Source organism: Saimiri boliviensis, chromosome 5, assembly GCF_048565385.1.
Source record: "Saimiri boliviensis isolate mSaiBol1 chromosome 5, mSaiBol1.pri, whole genome shotgun sequence".
NCBI lineage: Eukaryota > Metazoa > Chordata > Mammalia > Primates > Cebidae > Saimiri > Saimiri boliviensis.
The window spans coordinates 115,179,032-115,200,664 of NC_133453.1; the positions used below are offsets into that span (position 1 = coordinate 115,179,032).

At 54.5% G+C, this 21,633-nt stretch overlaps 1 protein-coding gene across 1 annotated transcript in view; it reads right to left on the bottom strand.

Moving 5' to 3' along the window:
• Window positions 1-21,633, bottom strand: part of GLI2 (GLI family zinc finger 2) — a 254,979-nt gene that overhangs the window by 41,325 nt on the left and 192,021 nt on the right. The window contains exon 4 of the mRNA XM_010342171.3: window positions 78-280. Within this exon, the coding sequence (XP_010340473.3) occupies window positions 78-280 (203 nt within the window). The remainder of the gene's footprint in view (window positions 1-77; window positions 281-21,633) is intronic.

A 21,633-nucleotide genomic window follows, 5' to 3' on the forward strand; every position in this document is an offset into this window, starting at 1 on the left:
GTGTTAGTGTCAGAGAAGTTGCCTGCACCCTGCCCCAGTGCCCTAGCTGCCCTTCCCCATCCCCAGACCCTACTCACCGTCAGCGGGGCTGAGGCCCCTGGCTGCAGAGATCACGGAGAGCGTGGGGCTGCTGTGCACGGAACGGAGGTAGTGCTCCATGTGGGGGTTCACATATGGGTGTGGGGCGTTGAAGGGGGAGTCCCCAGGGCCAGCCGGGTGTGGGGAAAGCCGGATCAAGGAGATGTCAGAGATGACAGGGCTGCCGCTCAGGGCGGGGGGCCTGCAGAGACAACGGGCAACCGTCTAAGAAGGAGGACACAGAGGGAACCCCACCAAGACCCCAAAACTGACATGGATCAGTCCTTGTCTCTCCTGGAAAGAGTCTCCACAACAACCTACACTTATTACTTAGCAAGTAATCACCGACATCCCCTGGTCGTCTGTGAATTAGAGTCTGAACTCTCAAGCATTAGCCTGTGAATGCAGACCAAAAGCTCCATGCCGATGCGTGTGCCCACCCGCCAGTCCCACGCTGAGAATGGACCTGGCACCCGCGACCGGACTTGCTGGAGCATAGGCACAGCAGGCCACCCACACGTCACAGCTGCACTGTGGCTTCCCCAGTGCCTATTCAGGGCTGGGCACAGGCCTGCATGCTAGAAACATGCATGAAAAAGAATATAAAAATACAAATACTATAGGTAAGGTTCAAGGAGCTCACATTCCTAACAGGTATGTAAGAAAGAGAGAGAGCAGGAGATGTCAGGCAAGTGGAGAATTTCTGGCTTCAGGTGGATGGTTGGTTGTTGGTGTGACCAGCTCCGCCTCAAGGTCAGGATTCATTGTGACTTTTGAAATTGGTGAGCCCTAACTAAAATCTTGGAATATCTCCTCACTCTCCTTCCGTAGAATTCCTCCTAAAGCTAACAGAGCCACCCTTCTGAGATGCCCCAACAGCCAGGCATGCATTTGGTTTGTGCCCTTGGCTTGGGCTGGCATGGCCAGGGCCCAACCCAATGTCCCCCAATCTGCCCACGGAGAGCCATGGAATCCACTCAGTGTGACCTCCGGCCCTTACGGCAGGCATGCTGACCTGAAGCCTCTATGCAGCTACAGGTGTATTTTGAGGTAATCTACTCCAAAACTCACTTGTTAAAGATGAATCAGACTTTACAGTGAAGCAGCTGCAAAACCACAGCTAAGTCACCAGCAACCACATTTACCAAAATTTCATTTTTAATTCTTCAGTCCGTAATTTGACATTGTGCAAAGACAAGAGAGTGTGTTAGAATCAGACAGGCCAGGCGAGGTGGCTCACACCTGTATTCCCAGCACTTTGGGAGGCTGAAGTGGGCGGATCACAAGGTCAGGAGATCAAGACCATCCTGGCTAACATGGTGAAACCCGTCTCTACTAAAAATAAAAAAATTAGCTGGGCATGGTGGCACGTGCTTATAATCCCAGCTACTCAGGAGGCTGAGGCAGGAGAATTGCTTGAACCTAGGAGGAGGAGGTGGCAGTGAGCCGAGATCGCGCCATTGCACTCCAGTTTGGGCGACTGGGCGGTAGAGCGAGAGTCTGTCTCGGAAAAAAAAAAAAAGAATCGGACAAACCTGGGTTGGAATCCCAGCCAAATCATACTGTAACTTCTCCAAGCCTTAGTTTCCTCATCTGAGGAATGGGGATCACAATAGTGTCTGTTTCATAGTGTTGTTGTGAGGATGAAAGTCCCCAAAACTGTGCCAGAGACACGGCGGGCAGTCATGAGAGAAGAACTGCTATGAGAGGGTTAGAACCACACTTGGAGGGCTAACCCGGACGTGTCCGGGAGGCCCTCACAATCTTCACACTGGATTGATGCTGGACGTGAAAGGCCACTGCAGGCACTGGTTATTTCAGACAGGAAATGATTTGTCCGCTGGCTGAGCAAAGCAGAGATAATTACTGATCATACTCAATAGTGCATGCAAACTGGGCTTACGGTATAATACCAAAGAGGTAACATCCAGATGTTCTCACATCTGGGTTTCACAAACTTCTCCCTGGGAGGCCGCTGCGCCATGCCTGGAGGGTCTTCTGCTGCCTGGTTGCCTAGTTCAGCAGATGTGACTGTCTTGGGCATGCAGATCCCACGAACCTGCTTCTGCCTTTTTGCCTATGCCAATCCTTGGCCTCAAATGCCTTCCTGCACCCTATACTGTGGTGGCCAACTCCTCATCCCTGTCAGCCAAGCAGGTGGCCCCTTCTCCTGTCTCAAGATCCCTTCTCTCTGTTCCCCCGGGGTGCACTGTTCCGGGCTCAGGCTGACAGGTGCATCTGCCGGGTTTCTGGGCTCTGCCTGGGAGCAGGGAGTGTCCGAGGCACTTCCACATGTGCAGCACCTGGCCTGGGACTGGCGCCATGCAGGTGCTCAGAGGTACCTTCAGAATCAGTGACAGCCACAGGTCTGTGTGTCAGCCACTAAGCTCAGGGAATAAGCCAGAAGTCACAACCTCAAAACGTTCGCACTCACAGGCTGCCTGTAGAGGTGGGTGCCTCTCTATGGGAACTGTATGAAGTGTGGGGGGCTTAACGGATACCTTTTGCTATCTGTTAAGCAGGGGCTGCTATGCGTGCCCAGGAGAGGAGAAGTAGAACCAGACTGAATGCACCCCTGGACAAGGGCAGGTCGTGAGTGCAGCTGGATGACATTCACATCCTGCCACAGGGTGGGTGGGTTGTGAAGAGAAGGCTCTGGGAGAATGTCACCTCTCTATGGCTCCTCAGGGGAGACTTGGGCTGAAGGATGCGAGTTCTGGAAGGCTGAGTGTGGCTCAGCAAAATGCAGGGTGCCTACAGGCTGGGAGAACAGCTGAGTGCCTCCTGTCCTGACTCCTCGTTCCTCCTGGACATTCCAGGCAGGGCAGGTTCCCAGAGCCTGCAGGATGCCAGCCCGGTTTGAGGTCACAGTAGCCTGTGATCAGATGCCGGTGGCCTTAGGTGGCTTGCTCAGGTCCCAGGAATGCCAGCTTCCCTGGCACCAGGGTTGCCCCGTGGGGTGTGCCAACCACAGCTGAGCACCCCCTGCAATAGCCAGTGATCACGTGGGAATTTCAAGCTACATGGTGAGGCCACACGGCAGGCCTGGTCTATGCCAGGTGACCCAGATCCCACCGGCCAGGTGAGCCTCCCCTGAGAGGCCTGGAGTGAGGTGTTGTCATGGCCACATGCACACCATTGTCTGGGGCTGCGATGGAGGCAGCTGGGCCTAGAGGTGGCAGGTGGGGCCTGGGTCACACATGGAGGAGCTGGAGCTTTCATCTCCACAGTGCAGTTGCCACCATTTGGGGAAGGTAGACTCCACCTCCCGCTTCCCACCGCAGGCATCACCAAGGAATCAGGAGCCGAGGTGGAGCCCAGGGCAGCCTCTTCCTTTCTCAGGCCCTGGGCTCTGCAGGGACGTCCAGGGGTCTCTGCAGGGGTGGCTGGACTATCTCCTCATGGCTGCCCCATGAAGTAAGCACTGGCTGTGTACCCTGAAGGTGGGTATGGAAAAACTGCACCAACCACTGCCCTTGACCATGAGCACACTGCGTCCAGACAGGAGAATCATTCTCTATGCCCTGTGGCCACTGAGAGGCAAGCAGGAGCCCCCTCCAGCGGGTCTCACTCTGGGGCTGGGGCTCCCTCATCCAGGCGCCGTGCGCCCCCTCACAGCACTTCTGCCCAGGACTCCTTGTTCCAATGGTGTGACCAGGCAGGAAACTGGGAGAGGTCACTGTCCTATTCCAGAACAGATTCTATCAGGGACAGTGGAGAGATAGCCCAGCCCCCACAACAGGTCTTACTAAAAGGCACGGTGCAATTCTCGCTCTTCCCCTCTGCCAGGGAAGGCTGCGGGTGCCGGGCCTGGAAGACAGGATCTGAGCGGCGCCACGGGGACAGATGCAAATGCTCTAGGCATGCAGGGGGGTGGGGCAGGACACTGCATTTGGCACTGCCTGCCCCTTTGAGGGGCACTGGCTCCCTAATCCTCCCCACGTCACTGTGTGGCCTCAACCAGAATGCTGCTTCTCTCTGGTGCCTCACCAGGGTGGTATGAAAAGACCAGGGCCAGGCAGCTGGTAGGGGGTTTACACGAATTAACTCCCGTCCCTTCCCTCCTCGGCAACAAGCCAGCTTGGAATACAACAGGTCTGCTGACCTGGGAACCCAGGGCACACAATGCCTGAGACAAAAGGCCCATTGGCCAAGACAGCCATGAATGACTATCTAGGCACTTCCTCCAGGAAGCCTCCCGAGATGTCTCTTTTGCACAGGACCAGTGAGATCACAGCTGTGCTCTTACCTGGCATCTCCCCAGGGCAGGGCCAACTGTGTGCCAGCCATCTGCGGGGCACATGCACATGTTTCCTTTTTGAATTCAAATAAAACATTCACAACACAGGCACTTTATGTCCGTCTCGCAGATGAGAACACCCCCAGATATACTAGGTCCCTTGGCCAAGGGTGCTCAGACAGTATATGGTACAACCGCAGCCAACCAGGTGGGACTGGCTGGAGCTCCTGCCTGTGCCCTGCACAGAGAAGCGGGTGTTCTTGATGACACTGGTTGGTGGTGAGCAGGGCTCAGGGTGTGGGCAGGATCAGGGAGAGGGCAGCACCTGAGGCCAGGAGAGCTTTCTCCCCACCGTTTCAGCTCCTCTGTCTCCAGTCCCCACCTCACCCCTATCTGGTCATCACACACAATCCTATCCCACTCTGTGTAGGGAACTGGAAACCCCCGCCCCACTGTGTTGAATGACCGCTAAGGATCCAGGGGCACACGTGTTTGCGACAGACCAAGCAAAGCCAGAGGAATGGCCAGAACTGGCAGAACTGCCAGCATCACACAGGCAGGCGGGGCCTGCGGGAGCTTGCCAGCAACCCCGAATCACGGCAGCATTCCGAACCACACAGTGGGCCCCTCAGGGCCCAGAGCCCCTCTTTCTTGCACACTTGTCCCCATCCCAGACCCCAGGGTCCCACCATGCTGGGTGATGCCAGCGCTGGCGAACAGACAACTGAGCCACGGAGACCTCACCAGGAAAGGTGACTGACTACTGGTGAAGTCTGAGCCACCACTTCAGGCCGACCCCAGCAGCAACCTCCACCTCCCTTTCTTCTTCTGTTTCCACACTGCTGTACTGCATGGCCCCAGCCTTGGTGTGAAACCCGTGGCCATTCCGGCTTTGACTTCTGACAGCTGGGCAGAGACTCAGAGTTGGCCTTCAGGACGGGAGGCGGAGCCGGCTGCATGAGCTCAATGTAAAAGACAGCCACAGTCTCCTTCGTCACAGATACACATGTGCACACCTCACATTCTCGTGGCCAAGCAACCAGCAGCAGAGACAGCCCTTCTGCAGGCCGCTCAGCTCAGACACTGCTCCTATGCATTGCCTTCTCCCTCAGTCCAGCTCTGAGCTAGTCTGAGCCTGATCTGACCAGTTGTTCCTTCTTATTTGTTCACACTCCCAACAGGGCTGTGCCTGGGGACCTGTAAGGAGCTCAGAGCCCAGGGGGAAGAGGCAGACCCATGAATCAGGTCATTTCAGGGCAGCATGATAAGGGCTCCAGCAGAGGAGTGATATTCTAATTCTGTCTGGAAGTGTGCAGGAAGGCTTCTCAGAGGTGGTGACTTTAGGGCTGGGTCTTGAGGGATGAATAGGAGTCATGAGGTGGTACGTTACCAACAAAGGAACCAGGGTGTGCAAAGAAAGGCTGGAGCAAGTAGCTCTGTGTGTGTGTGTGCGTGTGTGTGTGTGTGTGTGTGTGTGTGTGAGAAGGTTATGCCTGACGGGGGGCAGGGCACAGCCCACAGAGTGCTTTGGGCTGGGTCTATATTGAACTCACTTCCTTTGCGCTGCTCTGGGCAGGGGACATGTGACCTGAGCCCAGCTGATCAACATATTCCATATCAGAGATGGGCATGTGCCCTACACAGCAGCTTTGGCTGGAGTCTTTGGTTCTCTCTGTCCGCAGGGCTTGCTGAGCTGGTAGGGGTCAAGCATGGCGCTGCTGGAGGCCCTGCAGGGAGAGCCTGACAGGGAAGATGGTAGAGAACATCAGAGCTGCGGCTGACAAAGTTGTCAGCATTTGCAGAACACCCGCTATGCGCAGTTCATCCAGCAGGCCTGCAAAGCAGATTTCATTATCTCCATTTTAAAGGCCAGGAAGCTGAGGCTCAAGGAAGTCATGTGACTTGCCCACAGCTGCGGAGCTGGAATAGAAGGCCAGCCTCTCTGCCTCTGTGAAGTCGGATCACGCACAGTGACAGCTCTAAGGGTCCACCCAGATGCAGGCTTGTGCTGGCTCCACCCTCACTGGCTCAGTTCTCGAGAAGATTGACGTGGTGGTCCCCTGGCAGATGTAACTTCAGCTGGCTGACTCCGGGGCAGTGAAGGCTGAGGGGGCCACCCCCACTGGTGGACAGAGCTTGGACTCTGACGTCACAGATCTGGGTCTGAATCATGGCTTGGGTGCTGTTGTGGCCTCAGCGCTACGTGCCCTGAGTCTCAGGCTCCCTTGCCTGCAGGTGCGGCAGCTGTGAGATAGGATGAGCCAAGCATGGAAAGCGTGCAGTGTAGCACTAGGCACTTAGTAGCTCAGCTAGTGCCCATCCCTCTCATCTAGCAGATGAGCGAATGGAAGCAGCTCAGAGGGTGGGGTAGACCCAGCCCACACCTTTCAGCATCAAATCTTAGGACCCTTCCCCATCTGCTGCCATGAGATTTTTGGCGGGAGACAAGCGGAGAGGCCAAGTCAATGAGCACCCTGCAACAGCCATGCACAACTCAGCACCCAGCTGGCTGCGCCTAAGCTAGCATGCCAGACCCTCGGAGTGGGTGCTGCCCCTGGGAGCGAGAATGATGGGGGATGTGTACGTGGAGGGTGTGTAGCTTCTGCCTGAGAAATGAGTAAGGCTTTGAAGGCTGGGGAGGAGAAGGGAAGCATCTGGCCTGAGCACCGCCTGAAACAAGGTTCAGGGGCAGGAACCGGCGTGTTCCTTAAGGAGTGAGAGAAAGGGAAGGAAGTGCAGGGATTGGGGCCCCCACGCCCCAGTCACGGAGCCTCCTTGGGGAAGCTGAACAATGCAAGGCTGAAGGCTTGCTGACTCATCCAGACTCAGCACCAGCCATCAGGGCGGGCTGTCCCACTCGGGGCCAGAGCCGGCGGAGGAGCCCACCCTTGGCACGCCAGAGACGGCTTTGCTTCCAGATCTGTGCTGGCCAGCGGGGCCAGACAGGCAGGAACAGGCCCTTCATGCCCTGCTTAACAGACAGCACTGCCGAGTCCCAAAGCACCAGCGGCATGGCCACGGTGAGGTCAGTGGCAGCAGCAGGTGGAAACAAAGGGACCCGAGTGCCCCCAGACTGGTCTAAGGGCTGTTGCTGATGAAGAGAAAGGGAGGCCCAGTCACTTGGGGGTATGAGCCTAGAAATCTTACCACCTGCCTGCTTCTCAGGGTGACTTACAACCTCAGTGGGAGCAGGGGAGGGGCCGCAATCCCATGTGGCTAGGGCCTGCCTCTCCCCTCTGTGTCCTGTACACCACTCTCTGGTCCTTGGCACAGGCCATGCTCGCCTCTCATAGCTTTGCCCCTTGACGTCTGCGACTCCAGTCTTGCCCTTCCCCTCTGCATCCCTTTCCCCAGTCAACCCCAGTTCTCCTCCCAGAGGTGCCAGCTCAGGGACCCCTCACCCAAGGCGCCCCCAGCCCCAGGTCAAGGGCAAGGTCAGGCTCCTCGTGTGGTGCTTCTGTGTTAGGTGGCTCCTTCCCCTGACCCTGAACACATGTCCATCTCAGCTGATGACCAGACGTTGTCAGCTGTGAGCTCACACGCGCCCCGTCTCCTGTATCTGTTCTGTTCACATAGCTGGCCCTGCACATGCCAGGGACATAGAGCATGCTCAAATACATGTCTGCTGAATGAATGAATGAATGAATGAATGAAGCGGGGAGTATGTCCACGGAAGAGCACAGACACTACAGCACAAGACCGGAGTCCCAGCTCAGCTCAGCTTACTCTTGGCTGTGTGGCTGGGAGCACACATGTGCCCTCTCTGAACAGATATAATACTAATCTTACAAACCTGTTGTGAGGAGCGGAGGGAAGGCATGTGGGGGCGCTCATGAGATCTCCCAGAGCTATGTCCACGTTCTACCCCCGGAACCTGTGAACAAGAACTGACTGGGAAAAGGGAGTTGGCAAATGTAAGTAAGGCAAGGATTTGGAGACGAGGAGATTATGGGTTATCCCATCACGGAGTCCTTTTAAGACAGCAGAGTAAGATCTGAGATACAGGAGATGAGACGGCCACACAACGGAAAGGCAGAGACTACAGCGATGGGGCCACTGGCCGAGGAATACTGGCAGCACCAGAAGATGGGAGAGGCAAGGACAGTCTCCCCCCGGGGACCTCTAAGAGCACACAGCCCTGGTGACACCTGGATCTTGGTCCAGTGATACTGATTTTGGATTTCTGATCTCCAAAACTGTGAGAGAACACATTTCCATTGTTTGAAGCCACTGAGTTTGTGGTATCGTGTTTCAGCAGCCCCAGGAAATGAACTCATCATGGAAAGCGTGTTGAATTGGCCTAGAGTCGGCCCTAGGGAGGCGGCAGACATCATCATCATTATTGCCACCGTTCTTCTGAGACTAAGCGTTTAGCAGGGCTCCTATATTATTGGTCGGAATAACCCAGTAGATGCTCCCTTTGAGGCAGGCTGGCAGGGAAGGGGAACTCCCATGCTGGGGCACCCATGGTGGAGGAAGGTGTCTGAGCCCTGAGTTCCTACCCCGTGTGCACAGGGCTCTGGAGTGGGCTTTCCCACCCGCCGCCTGGATTTCACGGTCACTGACTCCCCATAGCCAGAATCCACCCAGCACACGGCCCCAACACGCCATTTCCTCCTGCACCAGGAACGGCTGGCTTGCGTGCGTGCACCAGCCCTGCCTTTGGGCCAATATGTCTACCACCCACCAGGATCACAGGGCCATGGGTGGGGTCCACAGAGCTCCAGAGTAAGGAAGCTAGGATCTTTTGTCATTGCCAAACTGCTCAGGGCCAGGTGCCCACTTTCTCAGAAATGCTGGGCAGATATCCTCTAGGCCCACTGATCTGCTGGAAAGGAAGCTGCAGTCCCACAGCTCAGCCTTGCATCTCTTCCTCCCCTATCGGGGACTTTTTTTTTTTTTTTTTTTTTTTTGAGATGGAGTCTTGCTCTGTTGCCCAGACTGGAGTGCGATGGTGTGATCTCAGCTCACTGTAACCTCTGCTTCCTCGGTTCAAGCAATTCTTCTGCCTCAGCCTCCTGAGTAGCTGGGATTACAGGTGCCCACCACTATGCCTGGCTAATTTTTTTATACTTTCAGTAGAGACGGAGTTTCACCAAGTTAGCCGGGCTGGTCTCGAACTCTTGACCTCAGGCGATCCGCTTGCCTTGGCCTCCCAAAGTGCTGGGATTATAGGTGTGAGCCACTGTGCCTGGCCAAAACTGAGACTTCTTAGTGCCAGGGCAGGGCGTGCATGTGTCTGCTCTCCCAGGGCCTCCCTGTAGAGCAAGGCCAGCTCCTGCCACCCTCGACTCTAGAAACAGAGCTCCAGAACAGTCCTCTGGATGGAATTCAATCTCCTCCCCAGGGTTTTTGTTTGTTGGTTTGGGTTTTGGTGTTTCGTTTTGTAGGTGAAACTGTACGCTGGCAAGAGTGCTTACCATATTTTCCATACATTGATTTAGAAAGTTCTAGAAATCAAGTTCTTTCCAAAATGTCCGAAGGGGATTTGCATTTTTTAAGAGCCATACGGCAAGGTCGTTTGGAAAACAATGGAGAACTGTCCCTTCCCCAAACTGAAGCGCAGCCCATGTCTTTCGTTACAAGGTACTCTCCCGTGTGTCTGGTGGCAGTCTGTCCTCACGGAGAGGCTCTGCACATGGTAGCTGAGGCCACAGTGTCCAGGCATTCATTGCTGATCTGTGTCCATGTCCACACATCACTCCCCCAGATCAGCCGATGTTCACTGCGCGTGGGCCTCTGATGGCACTGACGGTGGGGAGCTGGGGTCACAGGCTGGTCCAGGGTCCTGCATGCACCCAGGTAGTAAGGGAGCAGGTGGTTGCAAACCTGACTGACAAGTGTTGCACCCCACATTCCTAAGGTCTACTGTGCATCCACACATGCACAGATCTCGGCAGACCACTTGAGTGCCCATGAAGCCATGGTGATGGTATGACAGTCAGGGTGCTGCTGCTGGGAAGGCACTCCCAAGACCACCCACGAGCTCAGGAAATCACGGGCCCTCAATCGCATAGTTCACATTGGTGATTTGGCCAAATCACCGTGCCAGGACCTCTGGGGTCACAGAGAGAGGATAGACACTGACTGGAGCCTGCAAGCAGTCCACCAGGTGCTGGAGCAGGAAGAGGAGTGGGAGGAAAAGAATTCACCCACTCTGTTGGTGCAATCTGAGGGGGCTTTTTGCAGGAGGCGGCATCTGAACTGGGCCCAGACTCTTGTAAGAGAACGGACTGGAGGTGGTGAGTAGTAGAGGCCTGGTGTTCTGAGATGGGAGAATAGCTGAACAAGGGGGTGTTGTATTGGGGAATAGCCAGTATAGTCCAGAGGCTGAAGGTCTGACCAGACACCGGAGCGGAAGGAGAACATGTGGGGAAAACTGTAGTAGAAAGGTTGGTAACCCACCTGAGCTACTTTACAATGAACTTCTCTTCAGCCAAACCATGCCATCAAGGCGGTGAAGAGACCAGGCACAAACTGGGAGAGGATATTCACAACACACACTGCTAACTGGAGTGAGTCACCTTGGTGTGCAAAATGCTTATTCAAACAATGGGAAAAAGGCGACCTCATAGATAAATGGCCAAAATAGCCAAATCTGTCCATAGATAAATGGGCTGATTTCCAAATGGGAAATAGACATTTCCCAAGAAGGAAACCTTTGTAGCCAACAGGCATGAGAAAGAACACTGAGCTTCATTAGTAATAAGGGAAAGCAGAAAATCAGAATCACAGAAAAGTGCCATTTTGGCAAAAATTAAAATGTAGAGGCCATCACCTCCAAAGCGACGGGTAAGGATTATCACGAGGATACAGGGCAAGCCCAGCTCTCAAACTGCTGGTGAGAGTGAGTGTTGGCAAAACCAGCGGGCGAAGTCTGGCAGTATCTAGGAGGGTTACAACGTGAATCCCCTGTGACTCAGCATTTCCACTCCCAGACATGCATTTACTTTAAGTAGCCCCGCCCTTGGGGCCCAGAGGATGGTATAAAAGTGTTTCTGCAGTCATGTTCAAATTAGCAAAACCATAGACACATCCCCAATGCCAGTCAACATTTTGGCTGCTTCAGAGCAGCCAAAATGAATGAAGAAAGAGCCCCACGCATTAGCAGGAGAATCTTCGGAACAACACGGAGTGAGAAGGCAAGTTCCGGAAGAATATCTCTGCAATAATTCCATTTATATAAAGGATGACAAAGCAAAATGAAGTAATATATTGTTAGGGGAGTCAGACACAAGGTAAAACTGACATAGATGTGAGGGGTGATAAACTCCAAATCCCAAAGAATGATGGAGTGGGGAGGACCTGAGGCAGGAGAAAGGGGAAGACCCGGGGCCTCAAAGGTGCTGGCATGTCCCCAGTCCTTAGCGTGGGCAGGGGATGAGGGCGTATATGTCGTAATTACTCAGATAGCTTAAGCATGCTTTTGTTTTTATTTATTTATTTATTTTTTGAGACGCAGTTTCACTCTTGTTGCCCAGGTTGGAGTGCAATGGCGCGATCTTGGCTCACTGCAACCTCCGCCTTTCGGGTTCATGTGATTCTCCTGCCTCAGCCTCCCCAGTAGCTGGGATGACAGGCATGTGCTACTACGCCCAGCTAATTTGTGTATTATTAGTAGAGACAGGGTTTTGCCATGTTGGGGTCTCGAACTCCTGACCTCAGGTGATTCACCTGCCTTGGCCTCCCTAAGTGTTGGGATTTCCTGTGTAAGCCACTGTACCTGGCTACTTTCATTGTTCTTTTGCATGTTTTCAGTATTTAATAAGACCATTTTGTTTTCAAAGGATGGCTGGGTAGAAGAAGTCTCTGGTTTAACTTGGCTGAGTAGATGAGGATTCTGGGAGCAGGACGGCTGCAGGGCTGGTGCTGGTGGTGAACGTGTGTGACTGCTGGAAAGTGTCTGGGGCTCAGTGGTTGTCTATATGATCCCTCCATGGGCCCTCTTGGCCGTAACATCTATGTGCCTGTCCAGGCCCCCTCCAGGCCAGCCCCAGCCCTATCTGCAACAAACACACATATGTTTACACATCCCATACATTTGACCTGCACTCATCCCCGTTCCCATACAGACACCACCACACCAGAGCCGGCCAGGTTTCAGCTGTCACCCCCTATGCAGAGCCGTAATAAAGAAATCACTGTTTTCGGTTGACAAAGAGCAGATTTCTTACTAAGTAAACATTGATGTTTTGGTAGGGAAATTAAGTTATAAAATTATGCCTACAAAGGATGCAATACAGATGGACTTGGTCACAATCTAGCCTCATGGTCCACAATGGTTAATTGATCCACCCACCCTTTATCAGTCCCCCTGCTGGGGCGGGGGGGGGGGGGGGGGGCGGGCAGAAGAATAAGAAGGTTATCAGCTTTTGCAAACAGAAAACCCAAAAAGCATAAAAGATAAGAGGGGGATTATCAGGGAGACTTTTTTCCTAGCAAAGGGAAGGCTCTGGTGGAGCAGGGTGGGAGCGGAGGAGTGAGGTGCGGGGCCTGGAGGAAGCCTTGGGTTTGCTTCAAGCATCCAGTGGAACCAGGAATGTGGCTGGGCCCCGGGACGGGGACGAGGCCCTGTGGGAATTGGTCCTGCTTAGGCCCCCTCCAGGTAAACTGTGACAGGGGTTACCCTCCGGGGTACATGGGGTCTTTGTCTGTAATAGAAGCTGCCCTTGGCTGAGTGCCGCTGAACAGAATCTTCCAGAAAGTCAAGGGGTTAAAGCCATGGGTAGGAATAAGGAAATAAGAGAATAAGATGGCAATCTTGGGAGTGGGGGTGAGGCCTTCGTTAGGGGGAGAGCTTTCACTATACTTCTCGAAGGGCCTGGTTTGTAGCGATGAGAAAGGGCCTGGGTGGCCAATGTGCTGGAGGTAAACTCCTCCACAGTGAGATTCTTCAACGCTGGCCCAGCCTGCCAGAGTGGTGTGTGGAATTTCCTTTCCTGGATGCCTGTCAAAACTAGCTGGAGAATCCTGAGTAGCTCAGCTATATCTCTTCTTAGAGGTGGGTGTGCTGCTGATTTTCACCAAGCCGCCGTGAGTCTGTGCTTTGAAAAGATTTCTCTCCTTGGAGCAGGGCAACCCTAAGAAGGCGGTGGGGCCCCCGGTGGCCCGGGTTGGGGAAGGACTGGGACATGGTGGAGGCAGGCATCCGTGCCTCCCTGCTGATAAATGTTTTCTGTTCCCGTATTCCTGGTGCTCTGGGCTCCCCATACCCCTCTTCCAGCATACCACCCTCTCATTGCCCAATTTCTGCCCTCTCCCCAACCAGATCATGCATGGAGTCTGTGCAGGGAGCAAGACTGAGCCTCCTGGAGGTGGAAGGGGCATGGAAGGTGAGAAACCAGTGGGTGCAATGCACCCTATTCAGGTGATGGATACCCTGAAAGCCCCGACGTCACCACTACAAACCTATGCAAATCACAAAACTGGACTTGCACCCCATACATTTATACAAATAAACATTCTATTATATAAAAGACTGCCTCCTTGGGCCTGTATCCCCAGTGCATGAGGCTGGCACACATGGTCACCGGGTGAGTGTCCTCAGAGGAATGAGCACTAGGAACGTTCCCCACTGCGTTAAGCAACTCTGAACTCTCGCTGCTTCGTTTGGACAGCAAAGCCAAGTGTACATTCCAGAAGTGCAGCCCTGGAAGGAGAGGACGGAGGGCTGGGGCTCCTGGCGTGTCCAGCACACTTCTGGATGGGCACCAGACATGCCGTCTACGCTGCAGTCACAGAGGCTTGAGGGCAGCAGCAATTTCTGAGCTTTTTAAGCAGTGTCTCAGGGGCAGGACACCGCTCACACTTCCTCTCCACACATGTTGACTGGGGCTGGCAGGAGTGGCCTCAAGTGATAGTACTTGGGATACAATAAATCCAGCAACGATGAGTGAGGCTGAATAAATGAATACATCTGGCAGTGGCGTCAGCTTCCACTGAGTGGACAATCTGAACACGTGCAGGCTAAGAGGACTCCCACCTCAAAGGCCAATCCACTCCACCAATGCCTGAAATTTTACTCTTAGTGATTAATTCCTTTGAGTTGATTACTGGTCTGTTTCCATGTCTGCAGACAGAGACAACACACTGCAGCCCTGGGAACTATGGTGAGACTCTCTTTCCTCTCTGAGGACAATCATGACATAGGAAAGAGCTCAGGCTTGGTGAGATCTCACAAGCTGGGCAGTCTTGGGAAGCTTTTAAATTCTGGGAACCCCCAGTTCTCTCCTCTATCAATCAAGGAGAAAATCCTCTACCTTACAGGGTGTTGGGAGGACTGAATGGGACATCACTGGCCCAGCACCCTACAGGGGGTCTGCAGGGAAATGTGGGTTTCCTTGTAATGTCAGCAGGGGAGTGAAGAGAGCAGGGGACCGTCCTCCACTCCGTATGTCCCAGGTGTGGTTCTACATGTGCTACAGACACCCATCGAGTCCTCACAACAGTTTCACACCGGGAACCATCATGTCCTCATTTTACAGATGGGGGCACTGAGGCTGTGGGGCTAAGCAAGCCCGAAGACGTAAAGAGTGTAAGCAGCACAGGCAAGATGTGAACCCCGGCCTCAACCCTGTTCTGTCTACATCCTGGGGGTGTGAAGAGGAAACGTCTGACAGTGGGGGCCCCGAGTGACAGCAGAGGAACCGAAAAGGTCATCCTGATCCTGCCACAGCCCCTTCCCCACTGCACACCCGCCTCGGCCAGCGCATCAAGATTTGCTCCACTCCCTGGCCCCTCCTGCTCCCGGCTGACCACTGCGGCTCTCTCCAAAGCCCAGAGCCAGGCAGCTCCTCTTCTGCAAGGGATTGGCGTTCAGCAAAGATCAAAGACCAAGCCATCTTATCAGACACGCTCCTCGTTAAACTTTTACAGGCCAGATTCCATTATAAATGAGCTGCCTGTCCCACGCAGCCCAGCGAGTACATTCTTGGCTTTGGGAATCTGAAGCTCTCAGAGCTGGGGAAGACTTTAGCAAGGGAGTCGGGGGCCAAAATGCCCAATAAGCTATGCTGCTTACTAGGAGTGTGCCACTGGAAAGGCAGTCAGCCTTCCCGTGCCTCAGTTTCCCCAGTTATCAAGTGGGAGTGAGAGCACTGCCTTCCTTGCAGGGAGGGTGAGATGACATAAGTCAGGGGCAGGGCACAGACTCCTGCTACTGCTCCCTGCTGGTCTGACCCAAGCAGCCCACAGCCAAGAAAGGGGAAGGGGCCTGCCTGATGGGGTCTCAGGGCCGTTTACGTCACAGTGAGCCAAGGCTGCACAGCTAATCAGTCTACCCTCAGACAGCCACGGAAGGAGGGTGTGCTAACCACATATTGCCTAGACCCAGGGTTTCTGGGCTCCTTGTCTACCTGCTGTCCAGTTGCTCTGAAGAAATGGTCAGCAACAGTGGTTTTAAGGAAGAGCTCCCTGGAGACGGAGAGGCAGTGTGGACCCACGGAAGGCGGAGGGACAACCCAGCATCTCATCCCCGGGGGCAGGTGGACAAGCCCTTCGGAAGTCTCCTTCCTTTAGGCTCTGAAAAGAAACAAGCGTGTTTGCAGAGGGAGGAGAAGGTTCTTCCCAAAAGACAAACAAAGCCAATCCTCTATGACTCGTGAACCTCGCGTGCTGTGCCAAGAATCAAGAAGAAAATATCTTCTGCTCAATCCGCCCGCCTCAGTGAATGACTGAGGATGGAGTCACAAGGGTCCAGGATGACACTGGTCAGTCACAGGCTGAGCAGGCTGCTGTGTTCACTCATCTCACGGCGAATGGTGCCGTCTTTATGGGACACTGACCTTGGGAAAAGGGCACAGACTTCAACTCCCCCTAGACTACAAAGTTCGTGAGTTCAGCCCTGTAGCAGCAAAGAAGCTTCTCTCTCAAGTGAAGGCACACTGCCACCCGGCTAAACATCCCCATTACTGTGCAGTCTTGGGGGCCAAGTGGGGCTTCAGACACTCTTCAAGCCGTCTCTGGAGACCCTGGGTCACGCGCATTTTGCTTGACCAAGCGCACAGATGACAGGGAAGTGAGGGCCCCATGCCCAGCAGCTGGCATTCCCTCCCTTGCTCTAACATACCTGGGCCTGGGTGCTGACTTTACATGAGTTGATAGCTACAACCCTGAGCCATCTGTGCCAGCAAAAGCCCTTTCGTCTCTCCTCCAGGAAGGGCGGCCTTGGGCCGTGACTGCCAGTGCGATGTAAACCAAGTACAGCTCAGGACCCAGTGATCTGCAGGAGGCCACCAGCAGTGGTCGGGAGCTGTGGACATCAGAGGTCAGATGGTGCCAGGCAGGAGGAGAAAGGAAGGCTGAGATACCGCAGCTGTTCCCACCCCATATACTCACTGCCTTTTGCAAGCTGAGAATATGAATAGGTTTAGGTCAACTTGGAGGGGCTTGTCTGTGAATGGGTTATCACAAGGAACCAGGAGATTTTTAACAACCCCTATTTTGGCGGTGAGATGCTGTCAGCGATGAGTCCAGAAAGCCAACAAGCAGCTCTGTGCCTGCTTTTCCGGATGTCGAGCAAGCAGGGGTCGGCAGCGGTACCCAGACTCTGGCCTGTGGGTGCCTGTAAATAAGCAGGTTCCCACGCTTCACCCTAGCCTGAAAGTTACCAGGAACTCCTGGGGCCAGGGCCTGAGAATGTGCATCTTTAAGACACACCCGTTTGTTCAGATCTGCATCCAGGTTTGGGAACTGGAGCACGGGACAGTTTCTATACACCCTTCTGGGAGGGAAGCAGCTGAAAGTGGTCGTCTCTAAAGCCCCAAGGCAAAGCAGGGCTGGAAGGGTCCCCAGAAGCAACACAGGGAGCTGAAGGTCGGCCCTGGCCTCCTGAACTAGGAGCATGGACTTCTACTTTCCCCTCCAGGACACAAGTTAATGCTGGCCCCAGGCAGGCCGGACTCATGCCTGTATGGCCGCATGCGCTGATGAGATGGGGAGCACCAGTGGGGGCCCCTTCCCTGCCACGCCTCAGCCTTGCTCCCATAAAACCCTGGCGAGCTTATTTCTGGGAGGCAGGGGCCCATAGGGCATCCAAAGAGCTTCTCTTTCCTGTTAGCATCACAAGGTTGGAGGGACTGCTGGGAGTGTGAGGCCCTATTCGCAGCCGGCCTTCTCTTCTGAGAAGTGTGTGGCCCTTCTCCCAGCCTGCAGTGGCCCCTTTCTCAGTAGATCTGGCCCTTCTGCAGAGTGCCGTGGTGTGTGTGGGGGGAGTCTTTTTTTCCCCACCCTGCTTGTGGGGATGTGACCGGTAGCCATCACACCCCCTCCCCATTTGTCTCCCCATCACCTGTGATTTGTGCAGCCCAAAGACGCTGCAGCAGGAGTCCACGGGCAGTGCCTTTCCTCTCCCGGACCCCGGGAGCATCAGTGAGCCATGCAAGCCTGTGTGGGTCTGAACCTTAAGTGACTGGGAAGGCTGCTCTGCAGAGGAGCTGGCTTGGGTGTCTATGGGGAGGCCATCGAGCTGGGCTACGCTGTGCGGCAGTCCTCACGCCGGAACTCCGTGCCCTGCCTTCCCCACGTGCCGCTGCCTGTTTACAGCTGGGTGGTCACCCTGCTCCTGCTCCCCTCCTCCCGGGGCCACTGCAGCAGATCTGGCAGGTCCCCTCACCGCCGCCGTTCCTGCCCTTCTCCTGTCCATTCCGTAATTGCTCCTGTAGTTGCCTGAAATTAAATCTGACCACTCCCCGCTGTTCCTGGTTGCTAAAAGGAGGAAGTCCAAATTCCTCAACTGGGGGAAAGAAAGACACCCTCCATGCACCACGGCACTCCTTCAGCCCCATCCCCCACCTTCCTACGCCGCAGCCCCTGGACAGTCAACTCTCCCAAGGACACACTGTGGCCAGCCTCTGCCACCCAGTCTCCCAGCCTGCCGTGGTCCCCTTCTCAAATCAGCATGTGGGGACAACGATGATCATGACTGTTGCTCATATCCACTGAGTGTTTCCAAAGTGTTCTAGATGATTTACTCACATTACCCTGTTTCCTTCTCAAAATAACTCAGTAGGCTGGGTTTCAGGGGCTGTCTCAGTAGATCTGGCCCTTCTACAGATGAGAAAGCTGAGGTTAGTTAATTCAGGCTAATCACAGCTAGGGGGTTCAGCGATGGGTCCCAGTGGGGGTAGCCTGGCAGGCTGAGAGCTGGCATCGCAGGCTCCTGGGTGATGACCAAGGTACTCCCAAGGGGCAGAGGGCAGGGCGGAATGAGAGAGTGCAGGGAACACCTCTCTGGAGCCTGTACACACAAGATGCGCCCTCCCTGGAGCAATCGGGATCCTGAGAGGGAACGGGGAGGGAGTCTGAGCGCTTGAGCAGTGGTGAGCAGGAGGTGCAAGGACTGAGTGGTGGGCGCACCCACGAAATGGTCACCAGCCCAGGGCAGCAGGCAGATGCTCAGGTTCAGGGGACACTGAAATGAAATGACACCACATCTGATTTTCTGTGCAACATTTGTATAATTAGACACATGTGGTCCTGGCAGGGAGGAGTGGGCTGCAACGCAGGCTTGATGGATCAGGGTGCTCTACCAGGCTCCGAACACACTCATCATCGAAGCCAGAGCCACAGGGCCGTTTTCCTCACAGGCTTTGTCCTGGTTCCCACCTGGGGCACTGGGGGTGGAGGAGGTGAGGGTATGTGCCAGCCCCGAGGCCCTTGCTGTGTCCCCTGCTTGGCCTGGCAGGAACAAACTGTCCTGAGGATAGTGTGGAGCCACGTGAAGCCCACCCAGCGGGACCAGGTAGGGACGGGAGTGTCTGGGAGCACCATGCTGCTGCCCATCACTGGGGCTTAACCAGCCCCTCCTTGGCTGCGGAGGAGAGCTGCACCCCAGAGCCTGGTCTCCTTGCCCTCACAGAAGTAACTGCCTTGCAGGGATGTCACACAGAAGTCACCATGCCCCTCTGAGCCTCAATGTCTGCATCTGCAAGATGAAGCTTAACCCCCATCTCACAGAGCAATCAGGAAGATTGACCAGTACAGCACATCAGGGCCCAGGGCTGTGTCTGGGCTGCTGCAGAACCATGCAAATTAGAAATATGCTTTACTGTATTCTACTGGCTGATGCCAGACTCCACACTGGGGCTCAGTGATCCCCAATAACCTGAATAATGGCCCCCAGCAATGTCCGTCCACACCCCAATCCCTGGCATTTGTGTTTCCTTCTATGGCAAATGGGACTTGGGAGATGCAACTACCCTAAAGATCTTGAGATGGGAGCCACACGTGGATTACCCTGGTAGGCCCTAAAGACAATGGCAGGTGTCCTTAGAAGAGAGAAGCAGGGGAGGAAACTCCCACAGACCAGGAAGAGGGCGAGGTGAGGGCAGAGCAAGGGGGAAAAGGCGACATGCGTTAGGTTGGGGCTGTGAGCCAAGGAACGTAGGCAACCTCCAGAACCTAGAAACGTCAACGATTCTCCCCTGAAGCCTCCAGAAGGAACCAACCCTGCCTCTAACCCCTTGGTTTTAAGCACCACAAGATTTATTTCAAACTTCTGACCTCCAGAACAATATGGGGATAGTTTGCATTGTTTTAAGCCATGGAGTTTATGGTAATTAGTTACAGCAGCCTTAGAAATCTCTTCAGGAATCCAGTCCAGTGAAAGAGCCATGCAGGCCAGGAGGGACAAAGTCATCTATGTGGGTCACCAGCTGGGCCACCCCTCCCTGCTGCTTGCCAGCATCCACGGCCTCCTTCTCCAAGTGCTCTGCTCACACCCCACCTCACTGGACAGGAAAGGAAGCAGGCCCTACCCAGAGCTGGAGCATAAGAAAGCCTGGAGAAGACCCAGGCCCCTTCCCAGGGCTCCTACCTGTTCAGGGAAGGACAGCACTGGGGGCCTCCCCTCTCAGCGGGGGCTCTGCCTGCAGCCAGGGCTCTCACACCGGAGCCTCCAGCTGCCTTACCTGCAAGGCGAGGCACACATAGACACAGGCCCCTCCCCCGGTGTCTCTGACTCGACGGGGCTGGGCTGCGGCCTGAGGATCTGCATTACCTGCCACAGACTCCCAGGGGCTCCCAGGGGCTGCTGCTGCTTGGCCAGGGGGTCTGGGAGCCACTGGACTCCGGCAGTGACCTAATGAAGGGCTGAGGTGCTGTCAGGAAGGGCTTAGTAGGGCTCGCCAGAGGGACCTGTGGCCCATACGTATGCTCCTATAAGAAAGGCCAGCGTGCGGTGGAGGGCCTGAGCTCAGGGGGTTGGAACTTGATTTCTAACTTCTAAAGCGGGTGAGCTGTAGGGTTAGTCAGCTACCCACTCTGTGCTGCTCCTGTTCCTTCATTTGTAAAATGGAAAAACACACAATGACTCTTTTGGGTTGTTGAGAAGATTCAATGGCCTGAACACAGGAAAGCATTTACAGCAGGGCCTGTTCACAAGGTCAGTTATGATGAGGAATGGCAGTCATCACTGTTGGGGCCTTCCTACACTTCTGGTGGTACCTCAACACACTTCAGGTGTGTAGGGAGATGTGAGCCAGGACATTCACCTGCAGGGGGAAGCCCCCAGCATGGACTCTCTCTGCACGGAGCGCTCAGCACTGCCCAGCTCTCCTGACCAACACCCTGTGCAAGGAGCACTTTGAGGAAGGCATGCTATGTCCAAGGATCTGTGTCACCGCACCAGCCAAACATGACTCATGAGCAAGAAATCGGCAACAGCAACCCCCTCCCAACAGGGACTGAGCTCCCGAGATGCTCCTAGCATTCTCAGGCTCCACTGACTAAGCAATTTTTGGGTGGCCCAAGTAGTTCCAAACACATGCACCTTCCAGAGGCTTCTCTGGCTGTGGTCTCAGCCCCTGAAGGTGGAGAGGCCCTGGAGGTGAGCAGAGGGTGGAAATGACCCCAACACCCACCCGGCAGACACAAGGCCGCTGCGGCAGATCTAGTCAAGTGAGAACCAGCCATGCACATTGAAATAAAATAAAAAGCTCCCAACATGTCAACAGGACACAGAGGAAAACCTGAAGGGACCCCAAATGTCCAAATCTGGGACAACTGGACCAGCACAATAAATAGTGATAATAATAGAGTATAACCCATAGAATCACACAAATAACCACGCGTCCACGTGCGTATCAACAGACAGCAAAAGATATCAAGAAATGTGCGAGATCGGACAGCTTTTCCTTACAGGAGAATTCCAACCAGTAAATGTGGACAGAATGACAGAAATGGAAGATCGTCATTTGACAAACACTAGTAATGACCGTTTCTGGCAAGAAGCATTGATGGATGTATAAGTTAGTGGATGGAAATGTGATAAGAAACAGGATATTTCCATATCCGCAAAGTATTATCCCACAAGATAC